General features: G+C 42.4%; 2 protein-coding genes across 6 annotated transcripts; one reads left to right on the forward strand and one right to left on the reverse strand.

The window, feature by feature from the left end:
* Positions 1 to 6: 6 nt before the first annotated feature.
* Positions 7 to 10,857, reverse strand: cdk2ap2 (cyclin dependent kinase 2 associated protein 2). Its single transcript, XM_080533360.1, has 5 exons — positions 10,769 to 10,857; positions 9,254 to 9,427; positions 7,824 to 7,915; positions 7,019 to 7,139; positions 7 to 903 (listed from the first exon to the last, which is right to left on the reverse strand). Exons 2-5 carry the CDS (start codon positions 9,306 to 9,308, stop codon positions 836 to 838), a joined length of 336 nt encoding a protein of 111 aa, XP_080389486.1. The 5' UTR covers positions 9,309 to 9,427; positions 10,769 to 10,857; the 3' UTR covers positions 7 to 835.
* Positions 10,858 to 12,723: 1,866 nt separating this feature from the next.
* On the forward strand, positions 12,724 to 20,664 carry LOC308159555 (butyrophilin subfamily 1 member A1-like). 5 transcript variants are annotated; one of them, XM_080533364.1, is made up of 19 exons: positions 12,724 to 12,863; positions 13,344 to 13,418; positions 13,871 to 13,933; positions 14,245 to 14,601; positions 15,395 to 15,553; positions 15,938 to 16,087; positions 16,365 to 16,472; positions 16,615 to 16,659; positions 16,735 to 16,767; positions 17,022 to 17,057; positions 17,165 to 17,185; positions 17,312 to 17,356; positions 17,813 to 17,869; positions 18,181 to 18,273; positions 18,591 to 18,611; positions 18,732 to 18,785; positions 19,375 to 19,461; positions 19,560 to 19,586; positions 19,854 to 20,664. In XM_080533364.1, exons 1-19 carry the CDS (start codon positions 12,752 to 12,754, stop codon positions 20,396 to 20,398), a joined length of 2,088 nt encoding a protein of 695 aa, XP_080389490.1. In that variant the 5' UTR covers positions 12,724 to 12,751; the 3' UTR covers positions 20,399 to 20,664. The 5 variants fall into 5 exon arrangements, with proteins under 5 accessions (XP_080389490.1, XP_080389492.1, XP_080389491.1 ...); XM_080533366.1 differs by having other exon boundaries at positions 19,375 to 19,455; XM_080533365.1 differs by having other exon boundaries at positions 16,365 to 16,469.
* The last annotated feature ends 2,505 nt before the right edge of the window (positions 20,665 to 23,169 follow it).

Here is a 23,169-nt window from a genome sequence, read left to right on the forward strand (position 1 = left end):
TTTTTCGATTCAAAAACTTTTTCTATCATTATTTTATTCAGATTTAAGTACAGAACTGCAAAAAGTGGGTTTACAAAATTGCCATACTAACATGAGGTGTGTGTGTGTGTCGGGGGGAGGTATTAGTTCAATTAACTAGGAGGTGACAAAAAGAGGCTGAGCTATTTGACATTTGAAAGCAGAATGGGATGGGGGGAGAGTGGGTTGAGCGGGGTGGGGGGGCAGTTGAGTGTGGGGGGAGAGTGGATTTTGTGTGGGGGGGAGGAGGAGAAGCAGGGGTGTATTCAAGATGCTTGATGTGTTCGTGGAGCGCCCTGCAGAGTGAGCGAGGGCGAGCTGGTCCTTTGGTAACCGAGGGTGGCAGAATAGCAGCTGAGATTGAGGTTCTGAGTACCAACCTCACAAGAGTTTATTGACTATGACATCATGAGGCTTCATTACCAGAAACCCCCCATCCTCCCTGCAAGTTCTCTTCCATTATTATCGGCTTACAAACACCCCCCTGTTGCATCATAATAGCCATCTGATTGGCTCCCAGAGGGTTCCACCTGAGTCACCCATGAGCAAACGAGTTTTTCAGATGCTTAGCAAACATTTTCTCAACAGATTTTCTCCCAGTTAAATTGTTGTAAATTGTATGCATTTTGAATAGACCCCCTCCCGTATGAGGGACTGTATGGAAGTGAGGAGGGGAAGGAACAGTTGTGGGGGGGGGGGGTGTTGCTCTGGGTGAGGACAGAAGAGGCGAGAGGCTGTGACACCTACACATAGGGAGAGGGGGAGAAAGAGGGAGAGAGAGAGAGAGAGAGAGGGATGACAGGATCCACAGGAGGGGTTATGTGCGAGCGCTTCTCTCAGTCTCGGCCAAACACTCCCTGACCAGGGCCCTGGCATGGATGATACCTACAGAAGAGAGAGAGAGAGAAGGAGAGGGAGAGAGAAGAACGACAGGAAAACAAAGACAATGTATTAACACCTCCATAAAACACATTGTTTCTGCATCACTATATAGTGGATACTCCCCCCAAGAGATTCACATGCATGTATTTCAAGGGAAAACAAAAAACTGGAGAAGTACAGTATGTTTTAAATTCTGACATCGGTATGCAACGCGTCTACCTGATTGATCCAGGTTCAACACCTGTTGACCAGTCAAGGTGAGTGAGGGCAGAGCAAGATGGCCGCCGTGTGAGAGAGAGCATGCTTTAGGAGTGTTTGAATACAAGCAGCCATGCATTCTCTATGGGACTACCTTCCTTATCAGATCAGTTGAGAAGTCTATAGTAAGGCATCGGGGCAGCACAAATGCCCTCCCTGGGATTAACCTCTCGTATCAAACGGCTGTACGACTGACGAACCCTGACCACCTCTCACCAGGAACACTACCCTCCACCAAGCAACAGACTGGTGAGCAAGGCCTGTGTCCTCGACAGTCCTATGGACACAGAGTAGCCAGAGCATCATCCTCTATAATACAGTCCTATGGACACAGAGTAGCCAGATAGCATCATCCTCTATAATACAGTCCTATGGACTCAGAGTAGCCAGATAGCATCATCCTCTATACAGTCCTATGGACACAGAGTAGCCAGATAGCATCATCCTCTATACAGTCCTATGGACACAGAGTAGCCAGATAGCATCATCCTCTATACCAGAGGTTCCCAAAGTGGGTGCCGCAGCACCTGTCCGGGGGTGCCGCCAAATCTGCTCGTAAAAAAAAAAAAAAAGTATAATATAAAATTATAATAATAATACATTAATAAACGTTTGTTTATTACATGTGCAATGGAGTTCATAAGCAAATAAAAGATATATTTCTCAGATTTGAAAGATATTAATTTACTAACTAGGCCTACTAGTTACTAACTAACTACTCCTCACTGAAGTCTTGGACCAAGCGGTGAAAATTGTTAATTATGTCAAATCACGCCCGCTGAAGTCACGTCTGTTCAGCACATTGTGCAATGAGATGGGGTCCGAGCATGAGGGGCTCTTATTACACACAGAGGTCCGCTGGCTGTCGCGGGGCAAGGTATTATCCCGTGTCTATGAGCTCCGAGATGAACTGATCACTTTTGTCAGTGAGCACGACTTGCCATACAAAGAACAATTGGAAGATGAATCGTGGTGGATTAAGCTTGCTTATCTGGCAGATATTTTTAGCCACCTTAATGACCTCAACATAAAAATGCAAGGGAAGGCTGAGAATATCCTGACAGCGACAGACAAACTGAACGGATTCCGATCCAAATTAATTTAATTAATTTAATTTTGCCATTTAGCAGACGCTTTTATCCAAAGCGACTTACAATTACGAATTACAGGGACATTCCCCCTGGAGTAACTGAGGGCTAAGTGCCTTACCCAAGGGCACACTAGTAGTGGTGTGGCTTCAGGCGGGATTTGAACTCACAACCTTCGGATCACAAGTCCAACTCACTATCCACTAGACCACTACTACCCCAAATTGAGACGGTGGCAATTGGGGTGGCCAAGAAAAACATTGAAATGTTTACGTTGACGGCCAATGACGCAGCACACAAGTCAGCGTCTTTCTTGAATCTGATCGCTGCGCACCTCCGTATGCTGGAGGAGAGATTTGAGTCCTATTTCCCTCCAATGAACGAAGACTTCGACTGGCTCCGGGATCCGTTCAACCCCCTCTCATCAGCATCAGCCGCTAGTTTGAGCAGCAAAGCTCCAGATGAACTGGCAGAGCTCATTATGGACCGCACACTGAAGCTCAAACATGGTGAGCTAGGTTTGGATAGGTTTTGGCTGCTTGTGGGACATGAATATCCATCTCTCTCAGAGAGCGCCATCAATGTGCTTTTACCCTTCCCAACCTCCTACTTGTGCGAGCTGGCTTTTTCTTCTCGTCAAGAACAAGACACGCACGCGTCTGTCAGTGGAACAGGACCTGCGTGTCGCGCTGTCCACTATCTCTCCCCGCATAAAGAGACTCTGCTCCCAAAAGCAGGCGCATGTGTCCCACTAATGCGCACAACATATTTCTTTGCTTTGTTTCTCTCAATTTTTACAATTCTGTCATGATTATTATTGTTAAATTATTATAGTTGTGAGTTACCCGTTTGGTTCAGATGTGAAATAATAATCTCAGAATGAGCATTGAAATGAGAATTACATTTTAAGGCATTATTTTAAGCCCCCCAAAAAAGCATTGTTCCATTGATTGATTATACAGGCCTTTGATATTTTATTTGTGTGAAGAATTCCCTCTGAGTCTCCTCCCATATTGTACAATCCTTGAGGGCCACAATTTTATTTAATTTAGCGATAGTTTGACTGACCTATGCATTCTTACCCATCCATTACAGTTCATTTATGACTTTTATTATCTTGTTAAAATTCATTGGGGCAATACTTATGTATTATATATAAACACACATTTTCAAACCAATTCATCGTGTATTGTTTTTAGTTTAAGCTCCGAGGTATTTTTAAAATCTTCGTAGAGTTGGGGTGCCTTGGAGAAGGGGGAAAGCTTCAGGGGTGCCTTGGTTAAAAAAAGTTTGGGAACCTCTGCTCTATACAGTCCTATGGACACAGAGTAGCCAGATAGCATCATCCTCTATACAGTCCTATGGACACAGAGTAGCCAGATAGCATCATCCTCTATACCAGGGGTGCCCGATCGACCGGTCGATCGCAAAGGTAGTATGGGTAGATCGCATTGAACAACAACAACAACAACAAAAAAACGAAAACGAAAAAGTTCGCCTATCATCCATCCTCACTATGGCTTTTGCCACTTGATTGACGTACAGGTAAGCCAGTCTGAGATCTGATCTTTTCACCTACACCTAACACACGGTTCACCACGCATGCGCAGTCAACAGCACCAACTACAAAATACAAAATACCGGCGAGACTAATTACCTAGTTAGCCTTCCAATTTCTACTATTTACTATATAATACTAAATAAAGGCTATACAAATGAGTGGGGAAGCTGGACCAAGTAAGAAACCAATAACGTATAACTTCCATCCAGAATGGGAGGAGGACTTTTTTACACGATGTGATATTGGAAATGCGTCTGTCTGATCAGCAAATCTATGATGGCTATTTCGAAGAAGGGAAATGTGGCAAAAGAGCGAAAACGTACGGCTGCAACGATAGCTTCTTATCGCGTCAGTCACGTTCTTGTTAAACACAAGAAGTCATTCAAAGACGGCGAAATTGTGAAAAAAGTTTCTCGAGGCTGCAGATTGCCTTTTCGATGACACCTTGCAACCAGCTCCTACAGCCCTGACTATTAGAAACTAGCTGCCTCCTCCCAGTGCCAGGTCTCCCACTAAGGTAGAGAAATGCATTTATTTCCTCCTTTCAAACTAGGGAACTACCTGCTTTGTATCTGGTTTACTTTTCTGTTTGTTGGATCAGTAGTTGGCTATGGTACTGCAGACTGGCTGTCAGTGTGTGAGTGAGAGAAAGTGAGTGTGTGTGTGTGTGTGTGTGTGTGTGTGTGTGTGTGTGTGTGTGTGTGTGTGTGTGTGTGTGTGTGTGTGTGTGTGTGTGTGTAAGAGAGTGAGAGAGAGAGAGCGGGAGAGAGAGGGGGAGAGAGAGGGAGGGTTTGTGCTATGGCTCCCTATGCAGACTGGCAAATGTGTGTGTGTGTGTGTGTGTGTGTGTGTGTGTGTGTGTGTGTGTGTTTGTAGTACGTGCATGTACGTTTGCGATGTTGAAACTAGACTGGTAGATCTTGGCAGACTGGCTACTTGAAAAGTAGATCTTGGTTCCAAAAAGTGTGAGCACCCCTGCTCTATACAGTCCTATGGACACAGAGTAGCCAGATAGCATATTATGTATACTACAAGGTAAGGGAGTTAACTTAAGCTCCAACTCAGGATTTGATCAAACTTAGCATGCTAACTGATGATATAAAATTCACTCTTACTTGCTTTTAAATGACTGTTGCACTAGCAAGTTGGCAAGCTTGATGCCTGTCAGAGGAGAGAACCCCCCGATGAACCTTCAGTTCAGTTCGGTGAAAGAAAGATTTTGTTACAAACTGTGACTTGGCGCGGTCTTTCTTATTTCGATACATGACAAAGTCTCTGACTCTAAATTGAAAAGAAGAGAGAATGCACACCGCAGAAACTCTAGGCGAGGTGCTGGCAACGGAGCTAATTCCAATTGAAAGAAATGGAAGCCGCACACTCAGGTTCCAGATGCAAAAAGTGTGGTTTATTAGGACAACGGTTTCGGCCGTAGCCTTTGTCAAGTCTTAAATACTAAGTATTAAGTATTTTAGGCTACGACCTAAAACGTTGTCCTAATATGTGTGCGGCTTCTATTTATCTCAAACAGTCTCTGACTCTACCTGTCCATAGGATTGTACTAGAGGATGATGCTATCTGTCCATAGGACTGTACTAGAGGATGATGCTACCTGTCCATAGGATTGTACTATAGAGGATGATGCTACCTGTCCATAGGATTGTACTATCGAGGATGATGCTATCTGTCCATAGGATTGTACTATAGAGGATGATGCTATCCAGCTAGGAGCTCCAGAGGGGATCATTGTCATGTCTTGTGGTCACTGTGAAAGCAAAAAAAAAAAAAGGAATTCTACATTCTTCTGTCCTGCACTTGATAAATTGGATAATATGTTTCTCTTATTTATTTTGTTGTTACTGTGAATATAATTCATTTCGCCTTTTTAGAGAAGGTTGAGATTTCATTAAACAAACTGGAAAAAACGTTATGCCTTTGTGAGCTTAAAACGTCCTGTAATCATCTTTTCTTGTCTACGATTTGGTCAATGGCTGAGAAGCAGTGGAGGCTGGTAGAGGTAGAAATCGGAGGACGGACTCACTGTAATGAATGGAATAAGGAATGGTATCAAACACACGTGAGGAATGGTAATGTTTGATTCCATTCCTCTTTCCATTCCATGGATTACAATGAGCCCGTCCTCCGATTTCTACCTCTACCAGCCTCCCTTGGTGAGAATAACAGACTGTCAGTTTTGTCTTCGTGTTGGAACTCTTGGAATTGTTCCCTGTGTCCTTCTGATGCAACAGTAGCTGAATGTCAAACCTCCGTGCTTGAGGGCCAGTGGTGTCTACTGCCTTTCTTCCTCCTTTCAACTTAATTAATCAATGAATTCCCCTAATTGGATTGAGATTCCACACGGTAGATAACATGGCCCCTCAGGAAATGACTCTGTCACCGACCTAACGTGCTACAACCAGCCATTTCCTCCTTATTAATCCCTAACTAACATGGTTGGCGTGGCGATGAAGTATTGAGTGTCAACGTGAACATGCAGACAGGCAAGCGGACACACAGGCCAGGCAGACAGCCAGCCAGACAGACACAGACACGGGACAGGCAGGCAGCCAGACAGACAGACACACACACACACAGGCCAGACAGACAGAGGCAGGCAGGCAGGCAGACAGACAGACACAGGCCAGACAGATACAGGCAGGCAGGCAGGCAGACAGACAGATACAGGCAGGTAGGCAGGCAGGCTGGCAGACAGACAGACACAGACACAGGCCAGACAGACAGATACAGGCCAGACAGACAGACACATACAGGCAGGCAGGCAGAAAGGCAGACACAGACACAGGCCAGACAAACAGACAGATAGGCAGGCAGACAGACAGACACAGGCCAGGCAGGCAGGTAGCCAGACAGACACACACAGGCTAGACAGACATATACAGGCAGGCAGACAGACAGACACAGGCCAGACAGACAGACAGACAACAGTTAGATAGAGGCAGCAGACAGACAGGCAGGCAGGCAGGCAGGCAGGCAGGCAGACAGACAGGCAGGCAGACAGACAGACAGACAGACACAGGCTAGACAGACATATACAGGCAGGCAGACAGACAGACACAGGCCAGACAGACAGACAGACAACAGTTAGATAGAGGCAGCAGACAGACAGGCAGGCAGGCAGGCAGGCAGGCAGGCAGACAGACAGGCAGGCAGACAGACAGACAGACAGACAGGCAGACAGGTGAGGCTGCAGTACCTCTCTTTAGTCTCTCCATGGCGCTCTTGCTGCCTGCGTACGTGGGCCGGATCTCACGACTCATCTCCTCAATGACCGACAGCAGCTCGCTGTAGGTGGAGCCCTGAGACACCTTCACTGGCTGTGTGTAGGTGTGTGTGTGTACACGCATGTGTGGGGTTGGGGTTGTGTGTGGGGGGGGGTTGTGTGTGTGTGTGTGTGTGTGTGTGTGGGGGGGGGGGGGGGGGTGTACACAAAAAGGGGTCAGGCAAAGCATTATCCAGAAACATTGCATCATCATCCCATTTAACCAGAGTGTGATGAGGGAAACCCACTCATAGAAATACAATGAGTAGAACAGACACGCCCATACAAATTAACATTCCATGGTGGGTGTACCGACGGCCATCTTTGGTTGTCCTATTTGGAGGTTTTACATCACAGCTTTATGTATTGGAATGTTCAGTCAAATGATGCTTAGGCTGCGTTCGTAAATTCGCTCTGAAAATATGATCAGCACTCATGGAATGCCTCTTGTCCAATCAAATGACTTGGTCTCTTTATGACCTTGTAGCCAGTGTGCGCTCAGGCGCTCTCAGAGCGAATTTACGAACACAGCACCAGTTGCTATGGTGCTGCCTTTGAATTGTTAGCTTCTCTCTGTGTTCTACACATGCAGTAACAATGATTACATTACAAAACCGGTGTAATATTTGGCTCCTAAATGTACTCCCATCATAATATAATTGAATATCCTTCGTTGTTTCACTATGGTCTGAGGGACCATGTCTGTTCTAATCGTTCTATTTCTATGGGTCAGTCATACCTGTACGAAGCCCATGGAGGGGGGGCCAAAGTCACTGAAGGCTGGTCTGAAGTTGGAGGAGGAGGGGAGGGAGGGGGAGGGCACACTGGAGCCTGGGGGAGGGAGAGAGAGAGATCAGACGCACTGAAGCGCCCTACCAATAGTTAACACACACATCTGCTTACAGAGACAGCACTGAAGCGCCCTACCAATAGTGTGTATACACACACACACACACACACACACACACACACACACACACACCTGCTAACACGAAGAAACAGCACTGAGGCTGAGGAACCCTACCAGTAGTACGTAGCTCACACACATACACTCTACCAATAGTTAACCCGCCACCCGCCGCCACCCCACCCCCCCCATACACACACACACCTGCTAACATGACGAAACAGCACTGAAGCCACCCTACCAATAGTCATCTCTCTCACACACACTCACACACCTGCTAACATGACGAAACAGCACTGAAGCCACCCTACCTATAGCTGTCTCGCTCTCTCGCTCACGCACACACCTAACAGAGGACACCGCACTAACACACATGCTAGCATGGCAACAGGCTGGGTGGTAGTTTACGTGTTATGAACCGAGAGATGATGGTTACAATGTACGTGTGTGTGTGTGTGTGTGTCTGTGTCTGGACAGCACAAAGATCCCCAATAATACCAGCCGATACTAGTGAGCCAGGTGGCAATGCATCCTCCCTCCCTTCCATCCTCGCTTCCATCCTCGCTCCCTTCCATCCTCCCTCCCTTCCATCTTCCCTTCCATCCTCCCTCCCTTCCATCCTCCCTCCCTCCCTCCCATCATAGCCTAGTAGCTAAGCACTGTTCTGTGTATAATCAGATAGCCTAAGTCAATGTTCCTATTTCCCTGCATCAACCCTTGGCAGCTGGAGCTTTCTTTGAAGAAGGGAAGGAAACCTCAGACTAGGGTTGAGCGTCCGATCGATGTGAGTGTGGTCTGAAGTTGTATTCACTTCACACCCCCAAACACAGCGGAAGCAGTCACGTCCATAATTCAACTTAGGCCTAAATGAATTCCCCGTTTTGAAGGTTCCAGTGTAGAAATAGTCGCCTGCCTATCAAACCTCTGCATTAGTTTGTTGTCGTAATCTTATATCAATTCAATAAAATATCAAATCATTAATATCACTATCTTTATAGCAACCTCAAAATGCCCCCCCAAAAATCCCCATCTCTTCATTCTCTTTCACTCTCTTTCTTTCACAAGTTGAAGATCCACTGGTTCAGTCCACCACATTCTGCCACTTTGCCCGTTATCAGCCTCGTCTTTACAGATGGCTCCACTACCATACTTTGCCTGACTATAACCCATACATACAACAATAAGCACGAAATAAAGAAGCTAAATAATGATGATGGGCAGAATAGACAGACAGGGCAGGTGGGTGTACCGCTCGCTCATACCTGGCGGGGTGTGCGTGGAGCCGGACGGGGCGGGGGCGATCGGCTTGTAGCTCATCGTGGCGAGGTCAGAGGTCCGGAGCTCCCCCCCATACGACGCCGCCGCCCCCCCGCCGGAGTCCGCCCCGTCAACCCGGTGTTTATACAGCTTTCCTGGTGGGTTTGAGCTCCTAAGAGCTACACCACGTGTAGGATGGCCGGAGAGAAAAAGGTAGAGTAGTCCAGTTTGGCATTGGTCTATGTAGCTTCCAGTTACATCATCATATTCATTCATCCACCTTCCGATTCAGAGTGTTTGGGTGCACAATGCACATACAGTACAGGCCAAAAGTTTGGACACACCTTCTCATTCAATGTGTTTCCTTTATTTTCATGACTATTTACATTGTAGATTCTCACTGAAGGCATCAAAACTATGAATGAACACATGTGGAATGATGTACTTAACAAAAAAGTGTGAAATAACTCTAAATATGTCTTATATTTTAGATTCCTCAAAGTAGCCACCCTTTGCTTTTTTGTTGTTAATAAAATATATTTTTGTTGTTGTTAATAAAATATATAATAATATTAAATATATATATAATAACATATTATTATTAACACATATTATATGTAATATTATTATTATATATTTTATTAACAACAAAAAAGCAAAGGGTGGCTACTTTGAGGAATCTAAAATATAAGACATATTAGAGTTATTTCACACTTTATTGTTAAATACATCATTCCTATGTGTTCATTCATAGTTTTGATGCCTTCAGTGAGAATCTACAATGTACCAAATAGTCATGAAAATAAAGGAAACACATTGAATGAGAAGGTGTGTCCAAACGTTTGGCCTGTACTGTACATATATACATCCATCCATCCACCCATCCATCCACCACCTGCCTGTGTCCAGAAGCAGGGTCATTTGGCCAATGTTAAACACATCACAGAGCACTAGAACAGACCTCTCTGATGTCGTGGCTAGAGAACCATGGAGGTGAGGTATTCAGCTAGATAACAATGGCTGTCACTCACTACCTGATCACACACTAGCAGCTTATCCAAAGCTTCAGCTACTAGCTAGCTTCAGCTCCATCCCAAGCCTCTTGTCTGTCTGTCTGTCTGTCTGTCTGTCTGTCTGTCTGTCTGTCTGTCTGTCTGTCTGTCATTCAACTGGTCAGGGAGGTGTACATGAATGAAGTCAGCTATATCAACTAATGTCATGACAACACAGCGATGTGTGTGTGTGTGTGTGTGTGTGTGTGTGTGTGTGTGTGTGTGTGTGTGTGTGTGTGTGTGTGTGTGTGTGTGTGTGTGTGTGTGTGTGTGTGTGTGTGTGTGTGTGTGTGTGAAACGAGCTAACTGGCTAGCTAGCTTTCTATGCCGAAAAACACACAAGGCGGTTGGTTGGTGCTGAACCGTTATTAAACATGCAATATCCACACCAACGATTGAACATTCATTGGAAAGATTTCTTTGGATGTACTACGATAAAGACCACCACATGTTGAATATAAATGTTACCTTTCTACGGAGAGATACGGGATCCTTTTCAGGAACGAAGAGCTGTCAAACAAGCTTCCTTTCTGCCGAGCTCCGAGTACCACTGCGCATGCGCGCTGTGATAATTACTTATACATGAGTGTATCATGTTCGATGTTTCCATTGGCTAAGGGTCTTTGGGGTAAATGAGAGAAAAATACATATGCATAGGGTAGAATCTCACCTGATTCAACCAATCAGGGGCTTGTTGATAAGATGGATCATGGTATAAAAAATAAAAAAAAACATAAATAAAAGTAATTGGTTCCAACTGAGCTAGAAACAATTATCTTCAACATGTACCCTGGAACCAGGGTTGAAAGTCACTGGCGTAAGCACATAAACATCTTATGGCAGTGCGTGGGTGTCACTCTGTAAAAATCGGAGGGAAACTTGACTGACGCATGGCCTTATTCAACCCCATTATCGACCCTGTGCTGTACCAAAGGTCAGAACTGGGGCTAAGCAGCGCTGTATTTACATGGCTGTACAAATGCCCACGTTACTGGTTGATTGATTACAGTCACAGAGGATACAAATTATTCTAACTCTTCCGTACAACTTTCAAAGTACAAATCATGTGATATTTGCTGTTTCAGTCTGGTGGAAGTAGAAATCGATCCATTCCAATCCATTGCAATGCATGGAATGGAATGGGGAATGATATCAATTACATGTGCTCATCATTCTATTCCATGCGTTACAATGAGCCGTCCTCAGACTTCTGCCTCCACCAGCCTCCCCTCGAGTGCCCTGTTTTGTCTGGGCTATGGTGCAACGTGTACAATCAGTTTCACATAGTTCAACTGAAAAGCATAGAATTAAACTAACATTGATATCATGGCTTGTTGTGCAGTCCGCAGCCTGAATTGAATTGAAACTCTAAATGATATGATTAAATGATATATATAATATAGTATATAATGTATATGTAATCAAGTTTCAAGTGTATTTGGCACATACTCCATCATGTTATAAGCACACTCGGCTTTAATAATGCAACACAACATTTGGGGTTTCAGTTGGATAATAATGCATTAGGGCCGACCATTCCAGCTGTTTGAGCGCCCCCATTATGCGGGGGTCATCTGTGGCATTGTGCTGTGTGATAATACTTGAAATACTGCACATTTTAGAGTGGCCTTTTTTTGTGACCAGCCTAAGGCACACCTGTGCTATAATCCTGCTGTCTAATCAGCATCTGGACATGCCACACCTGTCAGGTGGATGGATTATCTCAGCAAAGTGCTCACTAACACAGATTTAAACACATTTGTGAACACAATTTGAGAGAAATAGGCCTTTTGTGTACATAGAAAAAGTGTGTCTTTGATTTCAACTTGTAAACATTTTGAGCAAAAACAAAAGTGTTGCGTTTATAGGTAGAATAGATCAAATAGCAGCAAGCAAAGTTTCAGACACATTTGGAGCATAACAGACAAGCACTACCATCAATGTACTGTACAGATTGAGCAGCAACATATTCACCCTACCCTGCTCCCACACACATTTCATTTTCCATCATGCTGTTTACCCTAGCTGTAAATGTTCTACTTCCTGCTGAAAACACAGTCTAGCAGTAGGCTGAAACTCTGCAGTTGGTTGTTCTGGTGCCATGCAGGTGTTGATCGAGGACCCTTGTTTCTATTGATATACAATATTGTGGTTTTATATGATGGAGAGATTTCTGTAACTGTGTTGTATGTGTTATGTGTTTTTTGTAATTGTATTGATATTGTGGACAGGGTTCACCTGCAAAAGAGGTGTTGGTCTCAGTGTGTTTTCCCCTGTAAATAAATAATGAAAACATTTTACAGTGGGCTTGGCTAGCGAGTGCTAAAGTGAAAGCTCAGACTGTAATATAAGGAGTAGGAGTGGCCGAGATAAGGACAAGGGTCCATTCATTCTTACTATTCAATTCTCATTCTCAGCTATAAAGTAGACGTTGATTAAAATTGTTCTAATATGTTAGACGGTTGTGAGTCTAGACTAGAGGTTTTTCCTGATATTTCCAAGGCCAATATGGATTGTGATGATGTAACTGCTGAATGTCGAAGGAGAGGGGTCATGAGTGCAGGTAGGTCTGATATGACTACCGCCTGTCCTGTCCCCTTTGTCTAGTCAAGGAGGACTGCTCGTTACCACTGGTTAGCACTTTGAGATTTCTTATGTAAAGTGCTTTTACAAATAAAATGTATTATTATTATTATTATTATTATTATTATTATTGTTACTGTTACTCATAACCATTGAAGAATATATTTCCTTATTTTCTCTTTTGCCTTCCCTCACTACTTCTCTAGCATTTAGAGAACAGGCAATGTTGTGTTTTATGACTTTCTATAAATCAGTTCAGTTTGAATTGTGTCGGTAGAAATAGAAATAGCTTACTTTTGGCATTTCACTTGTTTACAAAGACAACCTATCCATTTGCTTTTTTCAGGCATCTGTGTGTTGCAGTGTGAGAAAAACAACTCTTTCTATGTCATATACTCCTAAGTCAAGCCTCATGTTCATTTCAAAATGGCTCCCATTATCTGTTAACTCCAATTCACAGTTAATCCAACAGAGGGCATCAATAAAACCTCAGGTGCTACCACTGACGGTCCAAAGTTGAGTCTCACAGTCTCTGGTTAGTTCACTGATCTCTCTCTTGGCTTGTGATACCAGCTTCTTATATTATTCCTGTCATGCATACTGTATATCAGTCGTGATGACACTGCGGTAATTAACATATTGCAGTATAATAAATACTGCACACTACTGAACTACTTTATTTACTAATTTACTGCTGTATTGTATTATATTTAATTTCATATTATCATACTCTGTATAGCATTTCTTGCACTATTGAGGCCACTGTAAAATCCATCACTTTATTACTGTGTACCCTACTCAATGTAGGGTTACTTTTTTACTTACTTACGTTACTAATTATTACTGTGTTATCATTGTGTTTTGTATCTGCATTGAATGCTGCAATGTCAGTATTGACGAACCAAAGCCAAAGAATGTTTCTCTTGTGTACAGTAAAATGTAATAAAAGCGATTCTGATGATGATGATGATGTCCTCTTTGATACAGCGGGGTGGTTGAAGGTAGTGGTGCTGGCTGTCTTCATAGCTCAGGTGGCCGCCCAGACTCCTGGTGAGTACATGTGCATTTTGTTTTGTTTTAAAAGCTCCCATTTTCTTTATGATGCCCCTATAATCCCTTCTCTACTTAACCCTGCCGTAGTAACCCTGTCTTGCCATAGTAACCCTCTACGTCTCTTTTTCCAGAGTGAAACACTGAAGTCAGGGAAAATACGTCAATAAGTCAATTCACAACTTTCTCTCTCCCCCCCTCTCTCTTTTTCCTCCATCCACCCCCCCCCCCCCCCCCTCTCTCTCTCTCTCTCTCTCTCTCTCTCTCTCTCTCTCTCTCTCTCTCTCTCTCTCTCCCTCCCACACCCCTAGATGCCACAGTATTCTTCACCTTGTCAGTCCCTGAGGATCCAGTCACAGGGTGGTCAGGCTCCTCTGTCATTCTGCCATGTGAAGTCTCTCCTCTCTTCAACGCTGAGCCATTGGAGGTTCGCTGGTACCGGCCTGGTAACTCCTCCAATCCTGCCTTGTTTTACAAGGACTACAAGATCCAGGAGACTCCTGCGGACCCCCGGTACAAGGGCAGAGTGTCTCTAACTGGGGGGCTGCAGAGAGGCAACGTGTCCCTGAAACTGGAGGGGGTCACCCTGGCAGACAGGGGGCAGTATGTGTGCCACGTTACAAGCAAGCGGTGGTATGAAAAGGCCACCGTCTCCCTCAAAGTGAATGGTAAAGGTTTATTTTTCATGTTTTTCAAATTTCATGAAAATAAAAAATATATATTGGCCACATTGAACACTTGAAACTGTGCAAATGCTACGTTTACTAATAGCAGCAAACATGGGCATATTCTTGTCAACAGAATGTAGGTCAAATATAGGCCAGTGTCTCTCCACATCAGATTTTAGAAAACACTTTGTTTGGACTGATACAATCATTACTGATTTATCATGGCCATAGCTACGTACATACTTTAAGCTTTGGAATGGCCAAGGCCACTGGAATAGTTAAATGTTTGCACTATACACTATACAGTACATAATTTCGGCTGGGCGCAAAGCAACATTATTGTAAAACACAAATATGCTGGTAATTTCAGCTTGTAAGAGTTAACGCTGTATTGCTCAAGGTTGAGTTGTGACCATTTAGTGCAAATGCTGTTCTATATGACAGCAAGTTTGACAGCAGTGGTCCAAATTATGTTGTTCATTTTGAAAAGTAGGCCTATAGTCGAATAGGATGTTACATTTAGTCTACTTTGTTTAATAATGCCCTAGGTGACACATTCATAGTTTATGTGAAAGCTTCACCACAAAATGTATTTCTAAAATACCCCCTGAGCAATAGCACCATGCCAAGTTCGGTGTTTAAAATAGAGCACTCTGGGTTTTGTTTTTGTTGCCTGTATTTATTAAGCATAGATTCACAATGTAATGTAAATAGCTGTACAAATCAGTTGTTTTTATTCTGATGATAATGATTATTATTGTTGTAACTACCCTCCCTATTATCTTTCGACTAGTCACAGGTAGTGCTCCGGTTGTCTCTGTGGCTGAAGGAGGAGGAGGTCAGGTGAATGTTACCTGTGTGTCAGAGGGCTGGTCACCTCAACCTACACTCACCTGGAGAAACAAAGCAGGAACACAGATCAGACCTGGGGGAGGAGTACTCAACACCACAGGTAAGTACAGTACCTCCCATCTCTCAAAAGTGAGCTAGAATGTTTGACATTTTATTACCATTTCATGCCAAATTCTATGGAAGACTCAAATTACTTGATTTTGAGATGATTCATGCATGAAATTGCAAATATTAGTGTATTAGTATTTGGTGTTGATAATATCATAATCGGCATACAATGCCAATGGAAATTGGAGAGAGGGGACAGCCTGTGGAAAATTGTGGTAAAGTGTATCATTTTAAGAAACTGACACATTTTTTACCTTTCTTTTCACTTTGTTGATTGGTCAGATTGATACTTGTTGGGACATCCCAACTATGAAATGTTTCATTCTCAAGTTATTTTTCAGGTAGTAACAATAAAAACAATATCTCTCTGTATCAGATCCTCAGGGCTTGGTGAGTGTGAGCAGTTGGCTGCTGTATTCTCCCTCAGACTCAGATTGGCTCTCCTGTACAGTCTCTCTGTCTGAGGAGGAGAGGAGAGAGAGCAGGGTGAAACCATGGATATCCATACTCCCAACAGCAGGTCCTGGTGAGTCTTTCAGAAAAAAACAACTTGCACACACAAAGCTCTGTCCCAGTTCCTCACAAACTCTACTCTGCTCTTAAGAGGAGTGTGGAGATTGGATAATATATTTAGCTTTTTATCAAAATTGACTTACAGAACAGCGAGTGCACATACGCTTTTTATAGTATGTATGTATAGCGTATATGGTCCCAGCGGGAATCAAACCCACAACTTAAGTGTTGCTAAATAGTGATAGTTTATTTTTTGTGTGTGTTCATATATATTTTCTGTGATGCCTTAGATTCATATACCTGGAGCCTGGTGGCCTTCATTGTGAATCTGGTCCTGTCTCTGATCATCCTCTGTGGTCTGGCATCTGTGGTTGTCATCCTGTACAAACAGAGAGGTGGTAACATTCTACATTCTATTTCACTAGTAAGGACAGCAGTGTGTGATGGTACTGTAGTGTCAGTCCTATAGAGAGATATGTCACCTTTTACCGGCAATTAATAACACTTGATTAACCGAAACAAATGCTCTCATCTCTTTAGGATTCTCCACAGTCTGTTCAACACAAAAGAGCAAAGACAGTACAGGTAGTGTTTGTTGTACAATCTGATAAGACTGATTAAGAAAATGACATGTTGCTGACATGTATTTCTGTTTTTCAGGTAAAATTGAGATGGGATCCTTGAGGCCACCAGGTACTTGACAGTATAACTGTTTTTATTTCTCAGGGGCAAATCCCTACTTCAGACACACGTACATAATTCCATTGACATTAATACATGTTACTCACATATTGAAGGATTAGTTTAGGATTCAGGGTCATGTGAAAAACCATGAACACCTCTGAAGCAAATACTGTTATTGACATTTGAATTTCTTTTAAGCACTATGACATGCTGTAACATGACACATTGATTTATGATTTTACATCGACATGACATCTCTGTAGTTTCAGATCAAAGTGAGCTAGGACAGAAGCCAGCAGGTATGTAATGATGCTCCTTCCCCTATCTTTTATGAATGTGTTGATACTAAGAGAGATGTCAGATTACAATTTCACCCTCTTCTACAATTCTATTTGTCATTCAACAGAGACCACAACCCTCCTTGAAGGTAATTAACTACCCTTCATTAGCATGATAGCTAACTTGGATAACCAACCATCTATCAATTCCAGCAGTTTTGGTTTTGGTTTTAATATAGTTCCAGTAAATATGTGTGTTTTTCATTGATGTGCAGTAAACAGCAAGAAGAAACTATCTGTTGAAGAAGTTGATCCTGAAGGTAAAGTAGAGGAAGACATTCTAAAGTAAAGCTACTCTAAACTGTATCAACCTACATATTCCATCTTCATACACACCTGTCGATTGTTTATATTTTATTACTTATTAGATTTTAAGATAACACATTTCAAAGTTAAAACATGCATTAAACCATGAACACCTTTGAAGCAAATACTGTTACTGACATTATATGTTGTATGCTTATAAAACATTAAAAGGTAGAGAAAAAAACGTCATAATATCATTCTGTTGTGACTGTTGGGAAACTCATGTATTTAAATTATATTAGAACCAAGGTACATAATTCAAAAGAAGAAAGAGAAAACCACAACTTTTAAACAGTTAAGGCCAAGGCTTATGATAATAAACTGTGTTAACATTGTGTTAATCAGTTTGACTGTCAAACCAATCCATCTCACCAGTGTTTGAGAGTCAATGAAACCTTCTCTTCCCTCAGTGAAGGGAACTACTGACGATAACACTGTTCCCTCTGCTCTTCATGGGGCAACTGAAGGTACTAATCAACGTCTGTTTGCAAACAGCTTCATAGCTTTCTCAATCGTCTAGATACTCTGTTTGTTTCAGATAGTTTCTAGGTCTAATAAGATTCAAAGGCTTTGGACACTCACTGAAAACAAGATGGTTCATCCACAAGGGATTTTTTATTTTATTTTATTATCATATGGTTTATTTGCGGATTGGAGAACAGTGACAGCAGTCGCAGGTAGACAACAAACACTCTTGTATAACATCAGTTCCTGATGACCTCTCCATGTCTCCTGTGTGATTGTGAATTAATACTTGGATCCTGGTCTCTTCTTTTAGTTACCACTCTGGACCCAGAGACATCTCAGACTAACCCTGCAGTCAGCCACGATCACATGAAGACAACCACACAGAGAGGATATGTCTCAAAAGGCAAGTCAACTTTATCAATGAATTATAATTCGCCTCTGTTTTAACTCACTTCTGATAAGACTCAGTAAGAAATTAAAATGAAATATCATGGCATGTTGCTGATAGGGTTGTATTTCTGTATGTCAGGTGAAATTGAGATGAGGCCACCAGGTACATGACTATTTAACTCTCAGGGTCAAATCCCTACTTCAGACACATGTACATCTTCCATTGACATTAATACATGTATGTTACTCTATTATACAAGGAGTAGTTTAGGATTCACGTTCATGTGTTCATTCATTCACCTTTTAACAATTACATCCTTTATTCAACAGAGACAACTAACCTCCTTGGAGGTAATTAACTACAATTCATTATCATCCTACCTGATAACACAGACACATTTTTAGATAATCATGTCTGCTTTGGGTAGATATAATACATTAATGTGTTTATTTTCTCTTATGTTCTTTTAGAGGCTGACACCAACCAGCAGAATTCATCTGTTAAAGAACAAGTTCATCCTGAAGGTAAAGTAGAGGATGCCATTCTATGACATCATTCTCTACAGTTAAGGCCAAGGCTTATGATAATAAGTGTTAAAATTGTGTTAATCGGTTTGTCTGTCAAACCAATTCATCTCACTAGTGTTTGAGAGTCAATGAAACCTTCTCTTCCCTCAGTGAATGTCACTGTTGATCAGAACACTGTTCCCCCTGCTCCTCGTAGAGGAAGACATTCTAAATTAAAGCTACACTCTAAATTGTATCAACCTACATATTGCATCTTCAGACACACTACTAGTACATTGTCTGTATTTGTTTAATTATAAGATAACTAATTAAAAAGGTAAAACATCTGATCTAGTATAGATCACGTGTATCTAAGTGCGTATGAGGGCAGATGTGCCCCGGCCTAAGACAAATGCTGGAAGCTCCACCCAGGTCCCCAGGGGACAGATGCATAAACAAGCCAATTACTTCTAATGCACGTGTCTCCTCTATTTCACCTTTCCACTAATTATTTTCTCTGGTCCCCCCCTCAACACTTAAAATTCCCTTCTCTCCAATTCAACATAGAAATAACCACTTCTTGTCCTTAACCACTTTGTTCCTTTAGACCTCCCCTCCTCCTCCTTGGGTGCAGTCTCAGGCTGGAACCCTTTCGGATGGATGTTTACTGCATCCAACCCCTTCTCGGGTCAGAGTCAGTATAACATGATATAAAACCACTACACATGCATTAAACTATGAACACCTCTGAAGCAAATACTGTTATTAACGTTTGATATTTTTTTAATGCAGATTGGCACCAAGTGAAAAAAAAACAAGGTAGGGAAAAATATAGTTTATTACTTGTTCATCATGTTATTCTGTGTTCATAAGATCATGACTGCTATAGACCTGGATTTAAAAAAACGGTATTTATTTCAATTGTGTTGGAATGAAGTTAGAGTAACTGTTTTTCTTAAACATTTCAGCCTTACTACTGATAATATCATTACATGTTAATATGTTTGTGGACTGTTAATATAATTAGCAGACCAATCCATCTAAACAGTGTTGCTGAGTTAGTGAAACCTTCTTCTCTTCCCTCAGTGGATGTCACTATGGATGTAAACACGGCTCCTCCTGGGATTATAGTTTGTGTTGGAAGCGTTCGGTATGACAATATCATATATGAAGAAGATAAAACTCACCCTAAAAGACATCCCCATGTGTTGAGTAACGAGAGATTCAGGTCAGGACAACACTACTGGGAGGTGAATGTGGGGAGTACACGCGAAGACAAACAGTCATGGTATGTTGGTGTGGCCAGAGATACAGCTAGTACAAGTTGGACAGTCTCTTTAACTCCTGAGCATGGCTTCTGGATTCTCTCTTATGAGAAACAAACAGGTCTCCATGCCAAAACTGACCCTCCAACACCTGTACCTGGGGGAGAAGGGCTCTATGTAGTGGGAATGTTTCTAGACTGTGACAAACACACCCTGTCCTTCTATAATGCTGGTACACAGAAACAACAGAAACATCTCTACACATTTGCTGGTGTGGTGGCAACAAACTACCTTCAGTCTGTATTCAGCCCGGGACAAATTGATTCAGGAAATATATTCATTATTTCAAAGAATACATATAAATAGGGGTTAGATTAAAGGAAATGAGACAGACATTTTAACATGTACTTTAATGAGGCCAACAGCCTACAGCAGTATGGTATGTTCACTCTAAGAGATATATAATGTGAATACATGACCACATGTCATACTACTATTATAGTAGTACTATACCAATGTCACTGCTCTCTACTGATGGTCATTTGTAATGGATTTGCAGTATACATCTTTTATACCGTAATTGTTATATGTAGCAGGATCAATGTATATGGTACACCTCCTGTAATAAACATGTTGTACCAACAACATCACTGAGTTCTTGAGTATTGATTTAATTCATCTTGATATTAGAGAATATTTCAGATTGTGGTGGTTTCTCTAGAACCAATCAAACATGATGGACAGGGTTGTACAAAATTTGTCACTGTCAATTTGTAACTGTCATTCTAGATGTTAACATACAGTTATACTGTACGTTTACCAATCCTGCGATCAGAGCCTCCAAAAATCCCCACATGAGATATTTTGGTATATCTTAACATATATAATATGGTATATTTTAACAGACTCTACAGACTAGTGTTAGTGATACTCTACATACTGCAACATCTACCCAAATTAAATGGTGAAGAAGTTACAGAGACAGATCAATCACTTAATATGATTGGAACTCACTACATGCGTCTCGCAACATGGAAAGTAAAGTTCTTGTCGTCGGTTTGAAAGAATGAATGCTTTATCAAGCAGTTTGCAATCTAGTGAGTTTATTTGTCTGTGCCAACTGACACTTAATTGTTGACCTGTGATTGAGTTGTGCAAATACACGGAAGCAATACATGAGCTTCACTGCAACGTCAGATAGAATTCAGTAACTAGGATATTTTTACAGTGCTGTTTTATTGTAGTTCATGGCCTTTAAAAAAAAAAAAAAGACCAATAGTTTTAGTCTGTCAAAATGACAGATTTAAATATTCTGTCAATGCTAAAAAAAATCAGTAAATCAGGAGGATTCTCAGTTAACGTAATCCGTAGAGGGGCAACTTGCCCCTGAAACTGGAGGGGGTCAACCTGGCAGACAGGGGGAGTATGTGTGCCATGTTGATAGTGGGTAATTGCGTGAGAGGCCAGCCTATTTCTCATTGTTAATGAAAAGGAAGGAGGTGGGTTAATGTTACCTGTGTATGAGAGGACTGGTCACCTCAACCTACCCTCACCTGGAGAAACAAAGCAGGAGCACAGATCACAGGTAATTATACTTCAAGCATTAAAGCAAATGGTTATTAATGGGGCTTTTCCACTACGGTGCTGACCCGGTGCTGACCCGGGTCAGCCCGCTTCGTTCCCCTTTTCCATTAGTCGTCCCAGGTCGGTTCGGTCCCAGGTCAGCCCGCTTCTTTAGCTCCACATCGACCCCAGGGTCTAAAATTTCATATCCGGGTCTCTTTGCCAGGCTGCGTGTGACGTGTGACGCTGCTGCACACCGTTGATTGGTCAATGGAAAATCGTCATCCCAAGTCCATATATTTCTTCACTAACCGCCATCTTGAAATACCACATTCACTCTAGGAAAATGTCACTACAGTTTCTGTAATAGCTTATTAATAAAGATTCGAAAAATTATGCTGACCATCGTATTATCTTAGTTTAATGTCATTTCAATGAATCATAGAACTTTTATTTACAACAAGCACAACACAAAAATCGCTATTATGCACCGTCTTTCTCCGTGAATAACACCGGCTGTGGAGGAGGTACAAACACAATACTCCTTTGCTAACTTCACCATCTGTCTACGGTCATTTTGAGCCCTTAACCACCGCGCTGACACCCCGAGAAGTTATGCTTTTAACCGTAAACTCGATGAACAGGGAGTTCGCCCGGCCGCTTCTGCTCGCAGCACCGCTTGTCCAGTTGACAGCGGGGGCAGAGAATATTTCTACCCCGGAATTCCATTCAAATGCCCGCGTCAGTCAGCCTTTTCCGTAGAAATACATCGCTCCGTTATATATCTAACGTTACATGTTTTAAGGCTGATCTGTGCATGATAGTGCTGCATTCTGTTGATCTATTTATATCGATCTATAAACGCGGAGATTGGAGCCCCGCACCAGCAGGACAGCGCTGCACTCGTATCTATCAGCCTGTCTGTATAATGATGTCATTGAATGCCGATGCTGAGATACTGTGCTGATTAACCATTCGCTGACTGTCTTAATAAATCAAGTACAGAGATTCCAACCCGTGTTGAACATTCTATTTCCTTGTCAAATCGTGTATGCTGTCATTGCTGTGCACCTAATCTATGAGATGACAAGGCATTTAAGATCACAATCCTCAATAGATTGATTCCATCGTTTTACCGACAAGAAGATTCTACAATCTATCAGCCTTTCCGTAGAAATACATCGCTCCCTGTATAACGATATATCTAACGTTACATGTTTTAAGGCTGATCTGTACATGATGATTGGTGCTGCATTTTGACATAATTCTTATCGCATTTCCCCGTTGTGTTGTGCTGCCGTTCAGTAGTCCAGCGCTTCATCATCCCCCTTCACCCCTTTCCATCCCTGGCGTCATTTTATCAATGAACGTGGTATTATACATATTTACATATTACATATTTGTTGTTATTATTGGAAGTGTCCGGTTGCTGGAGGAACCAGGACGCCGGCTACACTGCACAGTTTAGCCCGAAATATATAGAGAGAGTGCTGTACCGCGCCAGCTGGTGCAACTCCCGTTGACGGCACACAATGATGCTACAGTTCATAAAGCAGACAAGTGAAGGCAGTGGT

The sequence above is a fragment of the Nansenia antarctica genome, assembly GCF_963989245.1.
Source record: "Nansenia antarctica genome assembly, chromosome: 6".
Classification (NCBI taxonomy): domain Eukaryota; kingdom Metazoa; phylum Chordata; class Actinopteri; order Argentiniformes; family Microstomatidae; genus Nansenia; species Nansenia antarctica.

Excerpts from the sequence above, each read along its gene's own strand:
- cdk2ap2 (XM_080533360.1), bottom strand. The coding sequence starts at position 9,308 with ATGAGCTACAAGCCGATCGCCCCCGCCCCGTCCGGCTCCACGCACACC. Across the intron at positions 7,140-7,823 it reads CCTCCATGGGCTTCGTACAG|CCAGTGAAGGTGTCTCAGGG; the intron begins GTATGACTGACC and ends ACCTACACACAG. Across the intron at positions 904-7,018 it reads CATGGAGAGACTAAAGAGAG|GTATCATCCATGCCAGGGCC; the intron begins GTACTGCAGCCT and ends TCTCTTCTGTAG.
- LOC308159555 (XM_080533364.1), top strand. The coding sequence starts at position 12,752 with ATGTTAGACGGTTGTGAGTCTAGACTAGAGGTTTTTCCTGATATTTCC. Across the intron at positions 16,660-16,734 it reads AAAGAGCAAAGACAGTACAG|GTAAAATTGAGATGGGATCC; the intron begins GTAGTGTTTGTT and ends TCTGTTTTTCAG. Across the intron at positions 17,357-17,812 it reads TGAAGAAGTTGATCCTGAAG|TGAAGGGAACTACTGACGAT; the intron begins GTAAAGTAGAGG and ends CTCTTCCCTCAG.